Here is a 22,860-nt window from a genome sequence, read left to right as displayed (position 1 = left end):
AGTGAATCTTCTGCAACAAACTAAAAATAATGATTTTATTGCAGATTAATCTGTAAATATTTTGAAATTATATTGGTACCTATAAAAAGCCTTAAGTAATTGATTAATGATATTTTCTATTAATGATTGATTAATGATTTAATGATAATAATAATTTGTTTGATACATGAAAATTAAGGGTTATAAGCTTTACAAACAGACACTTTGATTGCAACACTTACGGCAATTTAATATCAATCAAAATAATTTTATAAATCGCGTTATATAAGACAAATTCAATGATTCGAAAATTTAAATTTAATCTATATAGATGTTCAATAAGTTCTTTTAATTTTTGAATGCATGCTTATAAAGTATTTATAAATTAAAAAAAAAATGCTTTCTATGATTGTGTAGAACCTTAAAATGTATCTATATGTTTTGCAGTGGTGGTTATTTTAGAAATTGAGTGATTGAAATATGTTTAAAAGAGATTATGTTTACCATAAATGAATTTACGGCAACAAAACAATCAGATTTTGTGAATTTATTTAAATGAGGCAAATAAAGAATATTTTATAATGAAATGAACTGGAGTTATTTCAAAATCATCGTCATAATTATCTATAATAATCTCTAATAGATTGTATGATTTGTAATTGCTAAGCATTTGGAGCCGAAAGGAGTATACAAAGTCTAGGAATCGTATATTTAAGCTTATTTTATATTATAAAATTTATTAAGCTGCACTTTTATTGTGTCCCATATTGGGGTAAATCCAAATTTATGTTTTTCCCAGCAGATATGCTTTTCTTGAAATACTGCAATAATATTCTGTTTTCGTTGTTTCGTGTTTTGTCTGAAAAAATACTACTACTTGTTTGAAATCTATCTACATAATATTTAGAAATTCATAAAAATTACAATTTCTCACTTAAAACTCATTTCAACTTAGGTGTGGATGTGAAAAAATAAATTATTAATATGGTTTTTTTTCATCTATATTTCTGATGCGTTACAAATTTCTCTTGGAAAATTTGTGCAAAAATGTAAAAAATAAAAGTGATAAAAATTTAAAAAAATTAGAAAAAATATTTTTTATTTTTTTTTGTGTTTTAAACTCTTTTTGGTTTTTACAAAATGGATGGTATTTTGTTATTGATGGAAAAAACTTTTATAATTTTTGGGAACTTTTCATATCAAAACATTTTAATACTTAAAAGTAAATTTTAGAAATTAAATTATTTCAATTTAGAGAAAAACATTTTAAGATTAAAAGTAAAACAAATTTATTATTGTAAATTTTGTTGGTAATTTGTTTTTTTCTTAAGTTGTTGTATGTATAATTGGCAATAATATTATGAATAAAGAATTTTATCACGATAATGAATAATAAAAATTGTAAAAATAAAATTTCTACACCACAACTAGTTCTCAATGTCAGAAATAGTGAATTCCTTAAAATTGTCGAAGTTTGAACAGAAGAAACACAAACAATTATTTTAGAATGTGTTAAGGGAATAAAATCAAAACGCGATTTAAAGGAAAATTCTAGCTACATGAAACTGCTTTTGAACCATCCTGAAGTGGATTTTATTCATAATTAAAAAATGAAATAGATTTTACCACGTATTCTAAGATTTTTTATTATACTGCATCAATGAATAGATTTAGTTATTTTAATAACACTGGCTAGTCTATGTTATACTATTCTGGACGTTTCTTGTCGAAAATGAGAATTGAAAATGATTTCGGAACGGTTGAAAAGTAAAATAATCGGATCTCATTCTGGAAATCTTACACTATGTTTAGAAGGTGAGTTACTAAACAGTTTTGCGGTTGAATTTAAAACTGATTTTGGTTAAATTATAATTTATAAATACTTTAACTCCATTAAAGAAAAAAATTTTCACAAATCTATAAAATTAAAGGATTTTTTCTTTAGAACAACAGTTAAAGTTCCTTGTACTTTGTGTTTGTAATTTTTATCCGAAAAATTTTATTTCTTTTTGGATTTGCTAATTTATGCATCGGATTTACATATTTGTGACAAAAAAATATTTTTTTAGCAATAAAAGTATCTACTATGTTAAATAAATGTTTCAGCTTAAAATTATTAATTCGGTTTAAGAAAGTTTTCAATTTATTATTAGTAATGTTAAAAAGTTTTCGGGAGATTTAAACTTAAATTGAATTCGAAACAATATTGATTTTGTTTTTTTGATGAAAATCATTTATTATGGCCTATTATTATTTGTGTTTACCCTATTTTTGTTTATCTTATATGTCGCTTTTAAAAGTAAATGTGGGTACTTTATCTTCATGACCAGTACATTAATGATTTTACGTAACTTACTGGTGTTTGCTTTAAATTAAATTTTTCATTTCAAAAGATGCATGCAATTTTAATTTTTTGAAAATGTTATGACAATCATATAGGTATTAGGTAGCATTACGTTTTCTGGACAAAGAATTTTTTTCCACAAATTTAAAATTTTAATTTTAAAATCCTTATACATTATTCTAATAACATAGAGTCTTTTTACGTTGTAAAGGATATAAGAAAAACAAACTTGAGAGAAAAATATTTTTTAATTTTATTTTATTATTAAAAATTTCCTGTTACTTTTGGTATAAAGTGAAAGTTTTGAAAAGCAATTTCCATGTTTCTTTTTCAGAAATTTGAAATAAAGTCATGAAGAAGGTGAGAGAGAAATATTCATATTAGAAAATAAAATCAATATGGATAGTCGCTTAATTAAAAACCAAGCAAAAATAATGTTTTTGTTTGTGACAGCTCTACCTATGTAGTTCCAAAAAAACTTAAAAATTCCATTTAAAGTTTCAGTAAAAAAATTTACTTGAAATACGGAATTTCAGACTATTACAGAGTTGTACATAATTTCAATCGTTCACAGTTAAATGATTTAAATATGCTGGTATAGTACTGAAAAGAGGAAAGTTTAATAATGATTTTCTATAGTTAAAGATTTTGCAAAGTTAAGTGAAAAGTTAAAAATTATTTTTTTATAACTAACTATGGAACTAAACTCGAACCAGTGACCTACTGCATTCTAAACCGACGCTCTACCAACAGAGCTACAGAGGTATGAAGAAATTACCGGAATTATTATTCTCTATATTGCATAAAATTACCGGAGTTGAAACAGGAAATATTAAAATTCAGGATTTGGGAAACAGCTAATTTTTAGGCTCAATAATTTTAGTAGAATAAGGAAAATGTTGCCTATAATTTTTTATTCGTTAGTACTTATTTATTCTGTCATTCTTCTTCGTGCTACCTTTAGACACTTAGACCGAATCGGTGCAACAAATACTCTTTACAAGACTGACTTAATTGCTAACCATTGCATTAAAATAAAATATTTTAAAATTAGGAAAAATCTGAGTTTTTAAAAAAAATTTGAGAGTCGAATAGGATAAATAATGTTTTTTTTTCTCTTTTGAGTAAAATGTTTGCAAGAAATGGAAAAAATGAATTTTATAGGAACATCAACTTCCCAAACCAAAAACCCTGTCTGAGATCCAGATTTTGTTTAGTTCCATTAACAATAATAAAATACTCGTAAATATCAATATCTTAAAACTTTGTGATTCAATATTCCGTAAAATTATTTGTAAGTCCTTAATCTAAAATTTACGAAATTCAATGTTAAATAATTAAATGGAATTTTTAATTCGATAAAAATCACTGATTCTACTTTCATTCTTCATATCTTATTTTGAAATATCAGTAAGAAGGGTAATTAATAATAAACTTTTTAATGTAAATTAGATAAAAATAATAATGCTTTCGCAAGAAATTCTAAAATTACCTTTAAGTAAAATAAAATGTTGGAATAACTTAAAAACTTCTTTATAGAAATTAAAATTAAATTAAATCGTCTCCCATATTTTGATTCAACACATTTATATTCGATTCACAATTGTTGTACACAATTGTGCAGGAGGGAAAGTACCTAACAATAATAAAAAAGAAAATTCTTTTGGTACACCAACGTAACCGAAAACCAAACCATATAAATTATATATAACAATTCAAAACAAAAAGAAATAAAAGCACAAATATCCTTAAGGTATGCTAATGTTTATTTAATCGATGAGAAGTAGAGAACAGAATAAAAAAATGGTGGAAAATAACAGCAAAAACAGTTTCTAAAAAAAAACACCAAAAACATACAGGCAATTTTGAGACTGAAAACCAAAAAAAAAAAAGAGAAAAACAAAAATAATTTTCTCGTTAACAAGCAATGATAAAGTTCACAATGTCTGGAATCCTGCTGAAGTTTTGCCTACTTTAACACTTTTCCCTTTTTCACCAAACCCATTTATCTCCTTCTCTCTCTATTCCATTATCATTATACTCGTAATCACGAATAAATTCTTTTTTTTTGAAAAAGATTTTCTTTTTCTATATAATTTCAATAAATTTAATTTATAAACGAAAAAGTAAAAGAAGAGGAACGTTGCATTGTGTTTAAAGTGTATAAAAGTAAAAGCGGGAAAAACAAATGGGTAAACCCCCAACCACAACATTAATATTTTACAAATCTTTATTATGTTGATTAAAATTTTTGTTTTTCACTTCGTTATAAGTTTTCTCTGAGACTGAAATACTAATCATCCCTTCCAACTCCTAATGTATTATTTAAGACTATATAGAAAGTTGGAAAATTTTTCGTTCTAAAATTAAAACATACGATTATTATATTCATCTAATGTTATGGATCAAAATACATTATCATAATAATCAGTTAAATATATACTTACGAAATATAGACATACATTTGTACATTCGTATACATATATATATTATATTTGGATATGAGTATGAATACAGGGTAGTACGATCCAAATGTTAAAGGTCTCTGGAAGTGATTTGGTAAATTTCTAAGGAACATAAACGTATGGGTTTTGGGCAGGCCTCGAATATCAGAAGTAGTTTTAGGATAATTTAGGGCATCGAGGAAAAACGAAAAAATAACGAACTTTTTTGAGATAACTAGCGTTTTTTGTTTCAGCAACTTGGAAACGGTAAGTCTGACACCAATTATCAGTGTACTATTGAGCAGATTTATCAATTGGCAAAGAAGTTTCAGGACACAGCTTTGTTCTAGCTTCAACAGTTCCCCAGCTACTACGGGTATTCGTCAGATAGAATTTTTCAATTAGATTTTTCTGACCCACCAAAACTACCAAAGGATATCCGAGCTCAACCTTTCCCCCACCAATAGAATTTTTTTTCGTAAAAAACTCCTATCAATTACCTTCCGAACCGGGTCCCCCTGTGTACATGAATAAATATGTAGATATTTTCGCTGATAATAATCATGTTGAAGAATATTGTTATCAGGATATTTTTCAAATAATCGTTATCATAATTATTTTAATATACACACAGGTATTAAAAAATTTACAGTGATGTTATTACAGCTTAAGTTTATATGGATTAGTGGTATATTTTTACCGACCACATGCGTTTCTCAAAATGTTAGGGAATCCTTAATAAAATATTTTTAGTAAGATGTCTGTCTGTAAGTGTTTCTGTGCAGATCAGAGTCTCTTCTTCGGCCGAATTTATTTTCTCCAAGCTTTTAAATCTGAGTTTTTCTCTGGGGATGAGCCAATTTGGTTATTTTTTTGGGATTTGTCAGATCATAGAATTTGGATCTTTACTGCGGGCCAATTCATCGATATAATTTACACTTTTTTTAAAAGACAAACTTCTTTGAACAAAATAATTGACTGTATTAAAACCGCTGAATAGAGAAGAAGCGCAATATTTGGCCATAAAATTTTTGTACTAAAATAGTATAAATGAATTTTTAAAACGTTTGTCCATTATTTTCAATTCCTTTCTCAATTTATTAAATTTTTCACAGTAACATGAATATCTTTTATTTTTGTAACACACCACTGGTAAGCCAACTTGATCAAAGAAGAATACAAATAATAAAAATAAGTAGATATTCTTGTACATGTGTATGTAATAGAGAAAATTTATATTTCTATAATAATATGATATGTGATTTTCCGGTGAACTTCCTGTCATAAATCCGGTGTTTTTAGAGAAATTTTTCCTTCAAATTTAAATCTACATAACAATGGGTATCATGGGAAAATTGTTTATGTTGGTAAATAATTCTACAAAAATATGATGGGGTAATGATATGTGTATATAAACTTTAGGGTAATAAATATATTATACTTATGTATGTACATATTATTTTGAATTTAAACTTTACCAAAAGAATGTTTATTTACGTGAATTGAAATTGGGAGAAAATATTTTAGGTTTAATATTCAAGAAACAAAGATATATCTGAAAATTAGTTAGAGTATTGTTTTTGTAAATTTAGAAAATTTTATCGCAAATTAACCTTTATCAAATGGAACGTGATCAATCAAAATGTTGTATAATAAAATAGAGTTTTTGTGTGCTAAGTAGTATGATTGCGAAAACTAATCAGAAAATTTTGTTTATAATTCCGTGAATTTTGTAGGGCTAAAGTATGCAATACATAAAATAATTGAGATGCTTGAGTCATTGATGAAAAGAATTAGTTATCTAGAAAAAAATTATTTAATGTTTTCTGATTACTTTTAAATCAAAGAAATCATAAGTGAATAAAGAGTTTGTTTTATAGTTGAATGGGTAAGAACCTCTTATTCCAGGATTTGATCGCAATATTAATCGGGTCCGTATTGATGAACTTAATTTCTAATATTTAATGCAAGTTTTTTTTTCTTCACCTGTTTCCCGTATTCACGTTACGAAAGAATCAATAAGAAAATGACTTATTCTTTAAAATATTAAAAGTTTTCAATGGTAAAATTTTTTTAAATTTCGTGGAACAAAGAAATTTCACCAAATTTGTAATATAGTTGAAATATGGACACAAAAAGATAATTCAATTATTGAAAACGAATTATAATGACATTATGTTTATGATGAAGCGTCTACATATATGATCCTTATAAAAATACTGGTCAATTAACAGGTTAATAAAAATATTCTATCAAAATACTTTCTAAATCTAATAAAAAATAAAATTATTTCCAAATAATTCCACCATTTTCGAAATTTGAATAATCGAATTGCATAATTGAATATTAATTTAATTGCAGTTCATATCCTTGTAGTTTCCACATAACTATTTTTACCGACCGTATTGTGTAAACAATAGGTAGGTTATGTGATGGCAACAAATTTTGCATATCGTACTTCTCCATAGTAGGGAAGTGTAAATAAACTATTTTTAGCAACCTGTCGGTCTGTCGGTCTGTCGGTCTGTCGGTCTGTCGGTCTCTCGGTCTGTCGGTCTGTCGGTCTGTCCGTCTGTCGGTCTGTCGGTCTGTCGGTCTGTCGGTCTGTGTGTGCACGCGTGTATCTCAAGTTCGGCTGAACCGATTTTGATGAAATTTTATGTATAAGTTTGTTTCCACCATGGCACGAATCGATCAACTTTTGGTATATATCAGGCCTCGGGAACTGCACTTTTTAGCGGGCCTGTTTTACATTTTTGAACATTTTGAAGAAAATATTCAACCGATTTACTTGAAATTTTATATATAAGCTCAGCTCAACCGTCCGCAAAAATTCGTATGTTTTGGAAGAAATCAGGCATCGGCAACTAGACGTTTACTAAGGGCCAAATATACATTTTTGTGTATATAAAAAGAAATAATCAACCGATTTCATTGAAATTTAATATATGAACTCCTCGTATTAAAACAATGAACATATAAATTTTTTGGAAAGATCAGGGCTCGAGAACTGATTTGTGGGCCGATTTTACATTTTTCACCATATCTAGGGAACGAATTGATGGAATTTCTTGAAATTTGATATTTGAGTTCTGGTTGTTACCGAAACTAACTGACGAGCAGTTCAGGGAATTCGGGTAGCGCAAAGCGAAACTCTACTAAGAGCCAAATTTACATTTTTCTAAGTATGTTAACTATAAGCTTACTAATGTCCTAAAAATTGGAAAGAAGTATTTAACAGACATTTTTATAATATTCTGTAACACTTTCATTTAACTAGACAATAAAAGAGCACATTGCAAAACAAACAAATTTAATAAATTTAATTAAGAAATATTCTAGGAAATTATCATAATTTAAGAATATCATCACCTAATGGAATTTCGAAAGCGGTATAGTTAATAAGGTAAAGTAAAAATAGCATGCAGTTTTTTGTTTCATAAATGCAATTATAATATAAAAAACAATTCAATTAATTACTCATAGCGAAATTGTATATGCTAAGATCAAAGTCTTTCTACATTTAGAATGATGCATGTATAATATTTGTAGCTTTATGGGTTATGAAAATTTTCGAGCTCATAGCAATTCACTTACTAAATTGTAAAATTTCGTTTTAGCAATATTCACATATTGTTGTGGCAATTGAATTAAATTTGGCTTTAATCCAATATTTTAAATTTTTTTTGAGAGTTGAATATGGAAATTTATCGGAGTATAATTAATTTTAATTTTATTATTGTAATACTTTAACTTGGCCAAGCATAGGATAATTGTCTATACTTAACGTCTTTGACTTTTTAATCTTTACGATATTGGTCAGAAAATGTGAAATCGATTATTTAAATTTAATTAATTTTTGTACGCGTTTTGGAAAAAAGATAAAATTAAAGTTGATAAAATTTAGTTAATCGTTCATTAATTAAAGTCTGACATAATTTCTCGCCCTGCAAAATTTATTCAAAACACCTTGAACTAAAAATAAAAATTTTAAAAAGAAATTTGTTCAAAATAAATTGTCGTTTATTGACGAATTCCCCTTTTGCGATAATGTTTTAAATTTGAAGCAATTTGTAATTAGTTCGACGAATAGCCAATTAAATTTTATTTTATAAATGTAAATTGAATCAAATTTTTTTTTCTCCTTTAATTATATTCTAGAGTGTAGGTGGTAAACAGAAAATAAGATTGTAAAGTATTTCTAAATTTCTAAGTACCTACTTTTTAGTTTATTAAGCGAGAAAAATTTTTACTATTATAATTCTTTGAAGGTAGGAGAGTAACTTGGTTTGTATGTTTAAGGGTTGCTGTTTAATTTCCTTGTTTATACGATTATATTATAACGAGCGATCCGACCACAAATTATTTTGAAAGAGCGAACTGATCCACAAATCACTTTGAAAGAGTTAAAGGAAAAAATATTATGGCTTTCTCTTCAAGTAAGAACTAGCCAAAAAAATTTCTTCTTTTATCCCTTAACTGTAATTAAAATTTGGTAAAGAAGAAATTATTTTCTGTCATATATTCAAGAGTTTTACGATTTGTATATAATAAATAAACTTTTCTTAGGTTTTCGTCTGTAGCTCAAATTGGTTTTGCACTACATATCATTAATATCCGCAATATATATATGCCTTTGTATTTTAGTTGCTATCTTAAATTAGAATATGGTGACTTCCGTCAAAAAATATACGTACTAATTTTATACTCAATATTTTTCTGTACTAATGTATTCCCATCTGTAGAATTGAGCATTTATTCTAAATAATTTAAAATGACATTTCATTATCAATAACAACCAATAGACTTAATAGCAAAAACATTTAAGATATTAAAAAGAAAACAAGAAATTCAATTTTATCAGAATGAACTACTCATAGAAAAGAAAACAAGTATTATTAAACAAAAAAAAAGTATCAAAGGTGCGTTGCTTTCCCGATTAATTTAAATTCGTATTTCATTTTAAGGTTGAATCGAACATAATTTTATTTATAAAACGGATTTCGTCATCTCCAGCTTCTATAATATATTAGTTTCATTACTCTTGGGATTTGGGTTGCTTAATTATGTTTCCATAGCTTAAATTCCTTAATTCTCTTAAAACTCTGCAAGTATCTGATTAAATTATGTACTTTCAATCTCTGTTGAACAATTTCATTTTATATTTGCAATCGAGAAAATAAAATTTCGAGAAAAAATTTATTCCCTATTTATTAAGAAGAACAAAATGACGCAATATAAAATTTTTTTACTTCAATTTTAATAGCTTTATGTCATGATAGCAATCATTCAGTACCTATATAAATGTACATTCTTGTTCATACACATGTTCAAGTCTGACATTAAGCATGTTTCGTAATATTCATTACATTAGGAATCTTAGTATTTTCAACTTCCTCTTGAGAAAGTAAAAATGAATACAAAATGAAAGAGAAGTAAAACAAAATAAAATATCTATATGTGTGCTTTAATAGAATGACAAATCGAGGAAGCCAAGTTATTAATGTCATATAGGAAAAGCAACCTTCAAAATATAATATTACATGCTCGTTACTTTTAATAAGAGTAGAAGAAGATAAAGACTGAGATATGAAAAAAAGAAAAGTAGAAATTAATTCCGTTGATATGACATTGGTAGTCTATTTAAATGTGTTAGTGCTTAAATATATGTATACAAACTATATACATATGCGTATGGAAGTATAAATCTTTATATAATATAAAAGCTTGTTCACAAATTTATTTTGGATTTATCAAATTATTCAGTAGATATTGTTTATTTTCTCTTATTAAATTGATAAGGTCCTACTGATTTATTATTAATTTTCTTACATTGATTTCTTAGTAAAATTTTTTTTTTGATGGTTTTGTGATTGACCTTTGAATAATGTTTAAACTTTCTTCTATTAAAATATTATTTTATTAATATTATTGTTAATATAGCTATGTATGTTTGTGTATTACATAAATTTTATTACATATTAGTTTATTGACAACATGCGTTACCAGTTTGCGTGAAAACTATAGAATAGTCTCCGGATATTTTAAAGGACAACTTTAATAATACAAGGGTTTAAGCAGAGCACTTACATCTTGTGGTCATCTAAGTAACTAAATTATAGAGCCAATTCAAATCCATTGCGTTAACCAAAAATTGCAAACTGTTTGATTGGTTAATTACGTACGATCACACAGTTACTTGGGTGCCCACTTCAATATAAGTCTATGGAAACCAAATAAGTAATCAAACAGTTACAAATCTAAAAATTGCATGCTTCCTAAGCCCTAATAAATTTTTAATAAAATTATACCTTCATGGATCTAATTATCATTATTTTAGTGGAACTTTTAACAAATTAACTTTATTTGTTTAGAAATAATTTGAATTTTTTATGAATTTGTTGAAATAATTGAAATTCTTAACTTTTTACATGCAAACAAAATGTTTTAAAGCTAATGATTAATGATAATTTTAACAAATTTTCTCATTACTCAACATAATATTTATATAATTGAATAAAAATCCTATTATTTTTTTGTGGAATTGAAATTTTTATTTATAATGAAAAAAATAAAATAAAGTTTCAGTGAATAAATCTCACTTGTCTAATTAGACATTCTTGTAATATATTACACAACATATCACCACGGAAATTACATAATACAAAATGTTTTGTATAAAATAGAACGGTAAATTGCGGTACCAAAAAGGATTAATTTTTTGGATTACATTTTGATAATGGATTCCCTATGTTATTTAATTCATGCAAATTTAATAATAAAATAACATTTACAAAACAAATGTGCCACAAAAATTAAAGGAACAAAATTATAAACCCATGTTATTATTTAAACAAAAATGAAAAAGGATTTTTACATAAATTTTTTTTTTTAGTTTTTTATCATTTTGGTTTATACTGAAAACTCTGAGGATTTATTTATCAAGATTATTGCAAATAATTTACTTGGAATAGAATTTAATTTACCCCGGTAACCGGGGTAAATTAAACTGAAATAAAACAATTTTGGGAAATTGCACTTAATGTACTTTGTAAAAGAACAGTATAGAAATTAATATCAAAAATAAATTATTGTGTTTTCCATTTAATTGTGTTAAGTACAAAAATTTCGATTTATGGAATGTTTATTCTTTTAAATTATACAATATAATTCTAAAAGGAATAGTATAGTATTCATTCTATATTTTAACACTTCCCATATCAATTCCAATAAAATTTCAAATGCCACGTATTGCTTAAAATATACTGGATTCGAGGGCATTCCGTCACTAAATGGAATTTTTCGTTATTTAATACCATCTAATCTAAAAATTTGTTAAAAATATTCAGTTGTTTTATTTTCAACATTCCAAACGGAATCAAATACCTTATATCCTTCGAAATTTTTCGTTTAAATCAAATCACTTTCTCCTTCATATATTTTTAGGTTTTTAATATAACAAAAAAAATTTTAATACATTAAAATTTAATTGAATCAAATTGAGTAACTAAATAAAATGAAAATGAAAAACAAAAAACGCAAAATTAAAATAATGTTAAATTGCAATTTAAAATTCGAGCAATTCCGCATCGGAAATAATTATCATGTACGATGGTTGTCGTTTTTCTATTATGGTAAGATTTAGATTAGCTAATCGCTGTATTTTCTTGTAATATTCTCCTAATTTCGTATTAAGCAACTTGGGGCCATTGTTTATATCAACTTGAATATTGTGTAGGTAGTATTAGTTAACTTACTTTAAAAATATATTAAATTCAAAGGAAATCCTTGTCAAGTTTTAAAATTTTAAAATTTTACTATAATTAACTAATGCTAGTTATGTACAAAAAATCAGCATTATCTGAGGTTTTATATATTTGATTTTAAAATTTGTTTGAAAATTACTGAGTCGTCATATATTTTTTATCCAATCTTATTAAAACTAAAAATTTCAAAATTATTTTTAGTAATCAGTGCAGCACGTCAATTTAACGTAAGTCATGGTTACTTCAGCAAAAATGGTATTCAGAACTGTTTAAGAAAATTAAGTATCTTCTATTTTATTTATGTCCAAAAATTTTAAATTGGGTCTTAAAAAAATTATGAATCTATGATAATTCTTTTTAGAATGGATATGGTCAAAATGCAAAATCGGCTTTTGTATAAATTTGGACATACATTTTAACTAAGATGGGTTGAGTAGAAATTAGGATATAAGACCTATAGAGCGCAGTCTGACAGTCTCATTAACGAAAGAAATTTATTTTCCTTCATTTAATATAGAGAAGGACTTGAAATTTTAATATCGAGATATGGTGAAAAACGAGATGTGAAATTTGATTACATGAAAATTCCTCTCAAAGTGTGCAATCCAAAAATTTTTGCAACGATCTCGGAAGAAAGAAAAACCAGAAGCTCATGTAAAAAATAATTAAGAATACAAAAGAAAACAAAATTTTTTTCTCTTTTTTTTTATAAACAGTTTGAATACTTTCACACTTTATAGAAACACAAATGAATTCTGTAAATTTTTGTTGATTTCTGCAAATTATTACAGACTTCTATAAGGATTTCGAATAGTAAAGTTTGTTCATATGGAAAAGATAATTTTAAAACATTATCTTTTAAGTATTTTTTAAAAATTCTCGTAAGTAAAAATTTTACAGGGACCTAAAAGTATGCAATTTTAATTTATTAGCAATATTATGTTGAAATGTGTCTTACAAAAAAAATTAATAGTGTGTAAATATAGATAGGTGACTAGGTTAATTAATATAGATGGCTAGATTAATCTTTTAAATGCATTTTGATTTTACAAAAATTATTATTTATCCCAGTTTTTTTACTCAGCTCTTTGAAAAACTGAAAAAAATCATGTTTTAATGTGGAGTAATTTGAATGAAACTAAATATAAAATTCGCTATTGGGTATCTGGATTTTATTTGATTTCTTGATTTTGTTTTATTATCGCATCTGAATACCTAATATAAAAACTAACAATACTGCGAGAAAAACTAATTAAAATACTAAATTGGGACACCGATGGAATTAAACGATTGTGGGAAATTAATTGAATCATTAATTTTTATTTGAACTTTCTAAATAAATACTTTTATTTTGAACACTGGCTATACAAAAAAACTGTAATTGGAAAAAAACAATCTATATGGATTTAATTGCTGGATTTTATTTTTAATAACAATTTATTATTACTTATGTAAAAAACTATTTTTAACTATTTCTAAATAATAAACAGAATCAATATGGATTAGCTTTTCAGTAGAAAAAGTTGGATTAGCTTTTGGTCCAAATAAACGAATATTAACTCAATTTCTTTTCGCGATTGCTCATTTTTCGCCCATTTTATAATTAAAATATTTTAAAATTAACATTCAAAATCTAAGGTTACCTAGGATTTCTTTAGTTATAGCTCATGTTTTTTTGAAAAATTCAATTCTTTAGCAACAAGAATTCAATTACATAAAGACAGTTTGATTTCTAGGCGAAAAGTTTTAAAAAAAATCAAGAACAAGATGCTAATTCTAATTATATGCAAGTACATTTCGAACAATTTTAATTAGCACACTAGCAATTATTCAATAATATTGTTTTAATATTACTTTTGGCCATTTTCTCGAACAATTATTTAAATTTAAAATAAGCAGTTTATAAAATACTTCTTTAGTACAGAATAGCGTTGACTCGAGTATTATAACTGTCTGAATTCGATAAAAAAGTTGCATACCATGTAAGGATTAAAATCCTTATAGCAAACATATAAGCAGTTCGTGAGATTTTATTTTATTTTATACTTTATAAAATTAAAAAAAAATATATGTTGTTATGTTAGGTTTTTTTTTCCTTTATTTTTTAATGTTTGCTAGTAAATAAAACAATGAACTGACATTTTATTGTATACTAATACCATTTTGTAAATAACCGCACTCACACAGTATACGTACATATACGTACATATAAAATATTATGGATATTGTCTAACGAACAGAATTAATTTTTGTTTGTTTTCAACTTTTTTACATTTTTAAAAAACTTTATATCTGAAAATGAAATTCATACATGATTGTTTATAATCGTTGTGAAAAACATTTTTTTTTAATGAGCAATGCGAGTATACAGAAACATGTAATGTTGAATATTTCAGTTGAGTATGAAAAAATATAAATCGGAAACACAAAGAAAAATTGTAATCCCTACTATTTCTTGGCTTATTTTCTTTTTTAGATTTGAAAACGTCCTTGTAATGAATTTTAGAAAATTTTTAATATATACCTATAGAAATTTTTATATTTCATTAAAACACGCAAGATACAGGAAAATCTACTATAATAGAAAGGATATATTGTGGTATAAGAAAGAAAAGTTATTCTAAATGTATTTTATACAAGTAGATCTGCAACAAAAAATTATATTCAAAAAATTTAAAACAAATCGACAAGAATTGGTGCTTTCGGGAAATAAAGATCCTGCTTGTGTTGATTAAATGAGAGAAAAGGATTTCTGAATGAATATAACAAAAAAAATTAATGCTCGTTTCAAAATAAGCGAACAAGAATTGCTCGTGTTTCGTTTTACAGATTTTCCATTTTCTTTATGGTTCAACTGAGAGAAGGTGGTGAAACTGAAAGAGATTCAACTACTTACTTAGCTTAATTTTGATATTTCTTGTTGCTTACAACTGGTGCTCCTTTTATGAGAAATAATCTGGCAATTGATTAAATAATATTTCACATTTAAATTTGTCATTGTGTTTCCTAATTATTTTCAATTGACAGAATATTTAACTAAAATGAATTTTTTTAATTTCCGAATTAATGCATATTGTGTTGGGGATTTAATGTTAGTTTATGTGGCCGGCTTTTTGTGTACCTTATACGTCATAGTTTATACCTCCCTTTTGCCTTTCAAAACTTAATTTAAAAAAAAAGTGTTTTCATGGAACGTCTTCAGTAAGATATTATTAGATTTTTGAATTAAATTTTTTATTATATTGACCGTATTTTTGTACTGTATACATATACTACATACTTTTCTCACTCGGTTGACTTCATCAAACACATACATTTCTACATACACACACATGACGTATGCATTTCACTTTCATAATATTTTATTTGCTCAATCTTTATTTTACTCTTTATCTATTTTCTACATGAATGGGCAACGGTTTAAAAATTGAATGAATCGAATTTTGTGGTGATCTTTTTCTTGTTTTTTTTTTTTATTGATTGATGCTTTTTTTATTAATAATTTTCTCCAATCACTTTGTATAACATGTTTTTATTTTTTATTGAGATCCTTTTTTTTCATACTTTTTCAATTTAGTAATGGAAGTGAATAGAATTATTTGGCCGTAAAAAAAAAACAAAATCTAAAAGTAATTTGTATCGTTATTGTTCTCTTGAAAAATTTGGTACTCCGGTGTATTTTTGTTATTTTTAATTTAATTAATCAAATATTTATTAAAAAGGTTAAACATGAAATTCTGTTGACGGACTTGGTCTCTTTTTCTGCATTTAATTAAAAAAAAAGCATTTTATTATATTTTTAAAACAACCTTTGGTTTGCTTAAATTTTTATGATTTTAAAGTTATGAATTTGGAGTGATTCCTGCAAAAAGAAAATAATCAAGATAATTTTGATTTTCAGACGTTTTTTATATCGTTGTTAAGAGTAATATTGATAAAGGGTTATTTTAAATTTGTTTATCTATTTTGACGCATGTTTAATTTTGAAAATTGTTGAATTCCTGGATCAGATTTGGAGATAAAACTTTAAATTGTATTTTCTATGGAATTTTTTTTTCTGTATTGTGAGGGATATTTAGTAAACCAGTTTAAGAAATGATGCTGGCAAAATAAGAATAGGTTTTGATAAACATAAGTTATATGACAATAACAATTAAATATAAAAGTATTTAATTATAAACTGGTGCTTTTAACAGATTTTTTGGATTTCTAGGCGAAATTTCCCAGATTTTCTGTGACAACGCTTGTTACAAGATTATTTAAAATTGTTTTTAAATCTTTAAAAAGTTTTATTCAATTTCTTTGTTTTTTATTTTCAGGCAGTGTCATGTTAAGTGTTATCGTAAAGTAATATCTTTCATAGCCTAAAGATTCACGAACATTTTTTACAAAGAAAATCATGATACTCTTTTAGACTTTCTTAATCACAATCTTAATAAATTCTTTTACTATAAATATTAGTATGCAATATTAAATCTTCCCTTTCTATTCTCTTTCTATTATTCCAAGTACCATCTTATCTGAAAAGGAAATATATTTTAATATTATTATTAAGCTAAATTGTCTTAAAGTACGTGCAATTAATTTAAATTGCAAAAAAATGTACTTAATGGTGATTTTTAAAGAAATTTTTGTTAGCCAAATAGTATAACCGTCAGGCATTTTACTATTATTATATAAATTTTTTCGACAACTTCACTTCCTTTTATATTCTATCACATTAAATAAATATTTCATGTAAATTTGCAAAGAGTGAGGAAACACATGTTATTGACAAGCTCCTTGAACCTCTGTCATTGTATATTCATGAATGAGTTTTCTAAAGAATTTATTGAACATTCATTCGTACTATATTATATCCTACTTTAAAAATCTTAAACAAATGTTTTTTGGTCTATAACGTGACATTTATTTAAATTTTATTTAAAAAAATATCGGAAGTATTTCTTGTTTTTATATAATTTAATATTGATATTAATGAACTAGGTGCCATATTGGAATGTGTGCTTTTAAATTAAAAAAAGTACGAATATTTTGAGAATTCAAAATAAAGTCGAAAACAAAAATTAAAATACATGCTTTAAACTCTAGTAGAAATGGTCATGTTTTAATGTTCTGCTACTGATATTTCCTTTATAATAAATAAAATACACTCAGAAAAATAGTATTTAAATTTCCAATTTACTTTTTGAAATACTTGCTAGATAATATCTTTGTTTTTTCAATATTTGGAAATTTGAAGAAATTTTTTATTGTTATAAGTTAATGTATAATTTAGCATTACTATTCCTCTAATATTGTAAGCGATAAGATCGATCGGCTCCCAGGCCCAATGGAACGAGTGTAAAACGAAAAGTATCAAACTCTGCTTAACTTATGTTGAACTAAATAAGGTATAAAACTTGAAGATCTGAGTGCCTGTATAGGCTGAAAAAATCACACAGTAATTTGTACAATTAAGAATTTAAAGCATTCGAGAAAAATATGTGTAGGGATTTTTCAATAAAAGAGAAGCTCTTTAATTTATTTTATGCCTACATTTCCCGCTCATCAGCGCTCGCTAATTGAGCGAATATTTTCTTCCCAAAATAGTATTAGTTTCTGCTTTTTCCGCAAAAATTTTTAGAGTGTGAAAAAATAATTCAGTTGAGGGTCTTTATGAAAATAAATTGAAATAAGCGGATCATGTATTGAGTGGATATTTTAGATGTATGGAAATTAATATGATTTTCTCTATTTTTTTTCTGTGTCCTTGAGAGGTATTTTCGAGTGGTTACATACCATTTATATATATATATATATATATATGTGTATATATATATATATATATATATATATATATATATATATAATGAAACATGGAGATATTTTGTCATCTAAGGAGTATTTTTTTTTGTTAAAGCAAGGTGTGACTCGATGAGACTTTGAGGAGATTTTTATTCTTAAATATTTGAATTGCTTTTATAACGTCATTGTATTTTTAGAATAAATCAAGTTCCAAATGAAAGTTCGCCAAGTGTTCAATAAGTATCGGGAAACAAAATTTTCCTAATATTTAAAGAAAATTCTGGAGAGCACATTATTTTTCTTCAAAATTTTTTTAAAGTTGATATGGGTTTTCATTTTTATTTTAATTATTTTTCTTAACTCACGCAATTAACTCTAAAAATCGAGCATTATATTAACACCTCTTTAAATTTTTTTTACTTTATTTCAAAAACTGTATAAATTGTTCACCCTAAATGTATGCAATTTTATAATATATTCGTATATGAATGAAAGTAATTTTATTAATGTAGTAGATCGCTAGATTGTTTTTAAAAGCCGTATTTTCATTTGTTGAAGGGAAAAGGGCTGCATTACAACCCATTGGTTAGACCGCACTTTATTTATTTTATACAAGCGCACTTAAACGTGCAAAAATTAATCCCTTTTAATCGATATCTAATGCCTGCCGTTCCTGCACTAATATTCAATTTGCTAATAATTTTTGATATATTTAATACGTTACATGTCAACACTTTTTCTCTAATGTAATTGAATGTTCAATATAAGGAAAGTTGGAATGGTGTTGTTGATAATGCGTAAGTAAAAATATTATAATTTTTTCACTATTCTACGTTAATATGTGTTTTTTTTATCCTTATTAGGTCATTAGGAGTAGAAAAAATAACAGTATAAAAATGTAATTTTATGAAATGTGACTTATTAAATTATATTCAGTGTCTTATAATGTGCGCTTTTTGTCATAATTTTGAATAAGTTATTTACATATTATACGTAATTATGCTTTATGTTGTCAACAATATTATTATATTTAACGATTGTGAGTAATATCTTACCCAAAAATGAAGTGACATTTTAAATTTCTTGTTACTTTAATAATATTTTCTTTAAAATTGACTCTAACTTAGAAGTATCTATTAGGTTAGTGTATTTTTCGTCTGTGATTACATTGAATGTTAAGTTTCTTGCTCTATATTATTGTGAGAACTTATACAATTGTGACCAAATGTTATCGTTATAATCGCTTTCTTAACAAACTCGTTTAATATAATTTACTCTTATATACTCTCTAATATAAACATAATATTTTTAGAGATACACGATGGCAGCTACAGTAATAACTTATTAAACAATATCCAAACAATTGTGCTTTACATGTTAAAAGCTTTCGGAATTTTTCACTTAAAAACTGCTAATTTTTATATATTGCTTGATAATATTATAATTTTAAGATGCACATTTTTGGGAAATAAACTTGAATGAACAGAATTATATCCATTAGAAAATTTGAACCAAAATTTTCATTTGAATTAAAAATAATTTTCTCTCTGATATAATTCGCCTTTGAATAAATTTAATAAATATTATGAGATCTTAAAATTTTTTAAAAACTTAGCATTTGAAACATTGTAGACTCTTTCTCGTTTTCGGAACGAAACAGTAGAAAAAATACCATAAAGCTTTTATCTCAAACAGCATAATACAAAAACATGTTCGATTATGAATCATACATAATAACAATATGCAAAGCACATTTTACGAGAATATAAAGTAAAAATTGAATTTTATCCTATAGTATGAAGAAATACATGTAAATGTAAAGTATATTGTTAATTTTTTTGTCATTCTCATATAAAATATTGTATGTTATTATCATAAAAATATTCATAAATAAAAATTTACAAGTACATAAGTACCTAATAAAAAAAAAATTATTTCAACTAAATGGAATATGAAGTGTTATGCTTTTCTTTTTTCTGATTAATTTGTTAGACAAAATGGTGTCAAATATTAAATAAAACAAAATTTAATATACAATGAATTTTGAATTAAAAAAAATACAAAATGTAATATCAAAAGTTGTAATATAACACCAGGTTAACAACACACAAAATTTTATGGCTTTGAGGATAGCGAAAGAGTATAAACAGATAATTGGTTCATATTTTAATGAAGTCATAGCCGATGTTGGGGTTTAAAAGCTTTTGTACAGTACTTTGTTTGATGAGTATTCCAAAGAGGACAAAATATGCGGTTTTTGGATAAAAATTGGATATTTGGGTGTGTCTTTGAAATGTTATTAAAATTGGATTAGTCAGTTTTTTAAATTTGTCAAGCAGGTATATTCCTCATCTCCAATCAAACTTTTAACCTTACGATAATAATATATCAGAAATAATATCTAGAAATCGCCTTTATTTTTTTAAGAAAATTTTTGATGAAATTTTCTAGAAAACCGAAATTCCTTTATTTTGTTATTTGAGTCCAATAGTAATATAAAAAGTCTGAAAATTGAAGTAACAAAATCAATACTCTTACCATATTATTTCATGAATGTTAAAAAAAAAAAACTATTTGTTGTTTATTAAAGTCGAAATATAAATTTTCATCGATAAAATTTCAATTCAATTCACTGTCATTTTAATTTTCTAATAGAAAATTTGTTTTCTTTTTAGAATGTGTGTATATGTGGTTGATTGAATAACGAAAACAAAAATAATCAGTTATTGAATCGAATAATGACTATACACAATTAGTGATACATATATTTACACATATTCTTATTATGTGTACTAAAACATAGATACAATCATTTTAACTTCACTTATACTAACAAATTTTCTGTTTAATTTGGAACTGGTTCATATAATATTCTTGACTATTATATGCACCAACAATGTTATTATTTTCATATATTGCGCACAACTTTTAAGTAAAGAAATTTTAAATAATATATTCTAAATAAAATTATTTATAATAGACTATTTTTGTATATATAGTCTTTAGTTGATGTTATACAGTTGATGAATTCGGAAAATAATGATATTATTCGAGCGAATAAAAAATATGCCCTTTAATGGCATCATAACTCCAATTACTGATAAAATAGAAAAATCTTATTGTTGTTATTCATCACCTCAGGAACAAACCACAACTGCTGACCCAATTTTTTTATATACAATAGAAAATGAATATAAAAAGAATAAATTCGAAGAATGTAAATCAAAATCACCTGCACCTCCACCATTTATGCATCAAGCAGCTGGAGCAGGTAACTATAATAATTTTTCATTGCAAGATGCAAGGATTATAGAAGATACAATAAAAATTTAAGGATAAAAAATAAATTATTTTTTTTCCCATTTTTCAAATTAGACTTTCAACCATTGGATCAAAGTTCGGTTATTGTTGATTGTAATGATTGCGGCTCAAAAATGCCTTCAAGAGTATTTTATGAAGACGGATTTAAAACTCACATATCTGCTTTAGTGATGTGTTTTTTAGGGTATGCGAAAAATTCGTAATAAATATTACGAATAAAATTTAAAGTGAAGTATAGAAAATTGAACTACAATGAAATTATGTACTCGCGTTGTGTTTCTTTTTCTAAAAAATTTTTTTAGTAAATTTTAATAGTTCGTTTTGAATGTTCTTTATAAATTCAATATGAATTAAAAATTTTTTTGAAGAAAATATTGAACAATTAATTTAATTTATGATTAACTTAAAGAAAGAATGGACCAAAAATTATGTGAAATTTTTAAAATTATATTTTTCTCAATTCATTTTTAATGATGTGTTTGGGTCATACAAAAAATTTATTAAGGACCCAAACATGTGGTAAACAATAATTACATGTGGTTTAATTTCACTATGCACTTTGCTTCAATTTAATCTTCTATAAAAATTTTTTAATATATCCTCGTGTTTTCATTTCCATAGGCTATGGTGTTGTGCTCCGTTACCATATTATCTAAAAGGCTGTAGAACAGCAAACCATTATTGTGGAAATTGTGACAATTATCTAGGAAATTATCCAATTAAATATATGATGACTGGATAAAGAGAAAATGTTTGAATTATCTATTTTATTTGTTTAAGTATTTCCTTAATTTATAGTAAAAATAGAATTATATTAAATACAAATTACTAAGTATACCAAATTTTCAAGATTTTAAAATAAACTAAACTTGCCTTAATGAACTTTGAAATATTAATGAAAATGTTCATAATACTTAATAGAATAATTAATTATAAATGAATAGTGCAAAAAAAAATTCTTAGCAAAATTTTGAAAACAATCACAAACAGCTACTCGTATAGCAATAAGTTTACTAATGTGAAAGAAATTGATGGTGATTTTTAAACACGCTGATTGTGTAAATCTATATCTATGTTAATGTATATATGCAACATATATGTATAATTTATTTGTAATAATTTTGTTTTTAATAACCTATTATTTACAGTAAATTAAATCAATTCAAAGAAATTTATTGAAATTAGATGTAATTTTATTATGCATTTAACTTTAGTGTTC

General features: G+C 25.2%; 1 protein-coding gene across 1 annotated transcript in view; it reads left to right on the top strand.

The window, feature by feature from the left end:
* The window catches only part of LOC129606505 (uncharacterized), a 113,975-nt gene extending 91,592 nt beyond the window's left edge, over positions 1 to 22,383 (top strand). Inside the window, exons 3-5 of the mRNA XM_055516846.1 lie at positions 21,522 to 21,591; positions 21,696 to 21,825; positions 22,263 to 22,383. Of these exons, the coding sequence (XP_055372821.1) occupies positions 21,522 to 21,591; positions 21,696 to 21,825; positions 22,263 to 22,383 (321 nt within the window). The remainder of the gene's footprint in view (positions 1 to 21,521; positions 21,592 to 21,695; positions 21,826 to 22,262) is intronic.
* The last annotated feature ends 477 nt before the right edge of the window (positions 22,384 to 22,860 follow it).

This window comes from Condylostylus longicornis, unplaced genomic scaffold (genome assembly GCF_029603195.1).
Source record: "Condylostylus longicornis isolate FDR11 unplaced genomic scaffold, ASM2960319v2 ptg000018l, whole genome shotgun sequence".
Lineage (NCBI taxonomy): Eukaryota > Metazoa > Arthropoda > Insecta > Diptera > Dolichopodidae > Condylostylus > Condylostylus longicornis.
Note: the sequence above shows the minus strand (reverse complement) of the source record. Positions and strands in the feature narration are given on the sequence as shown.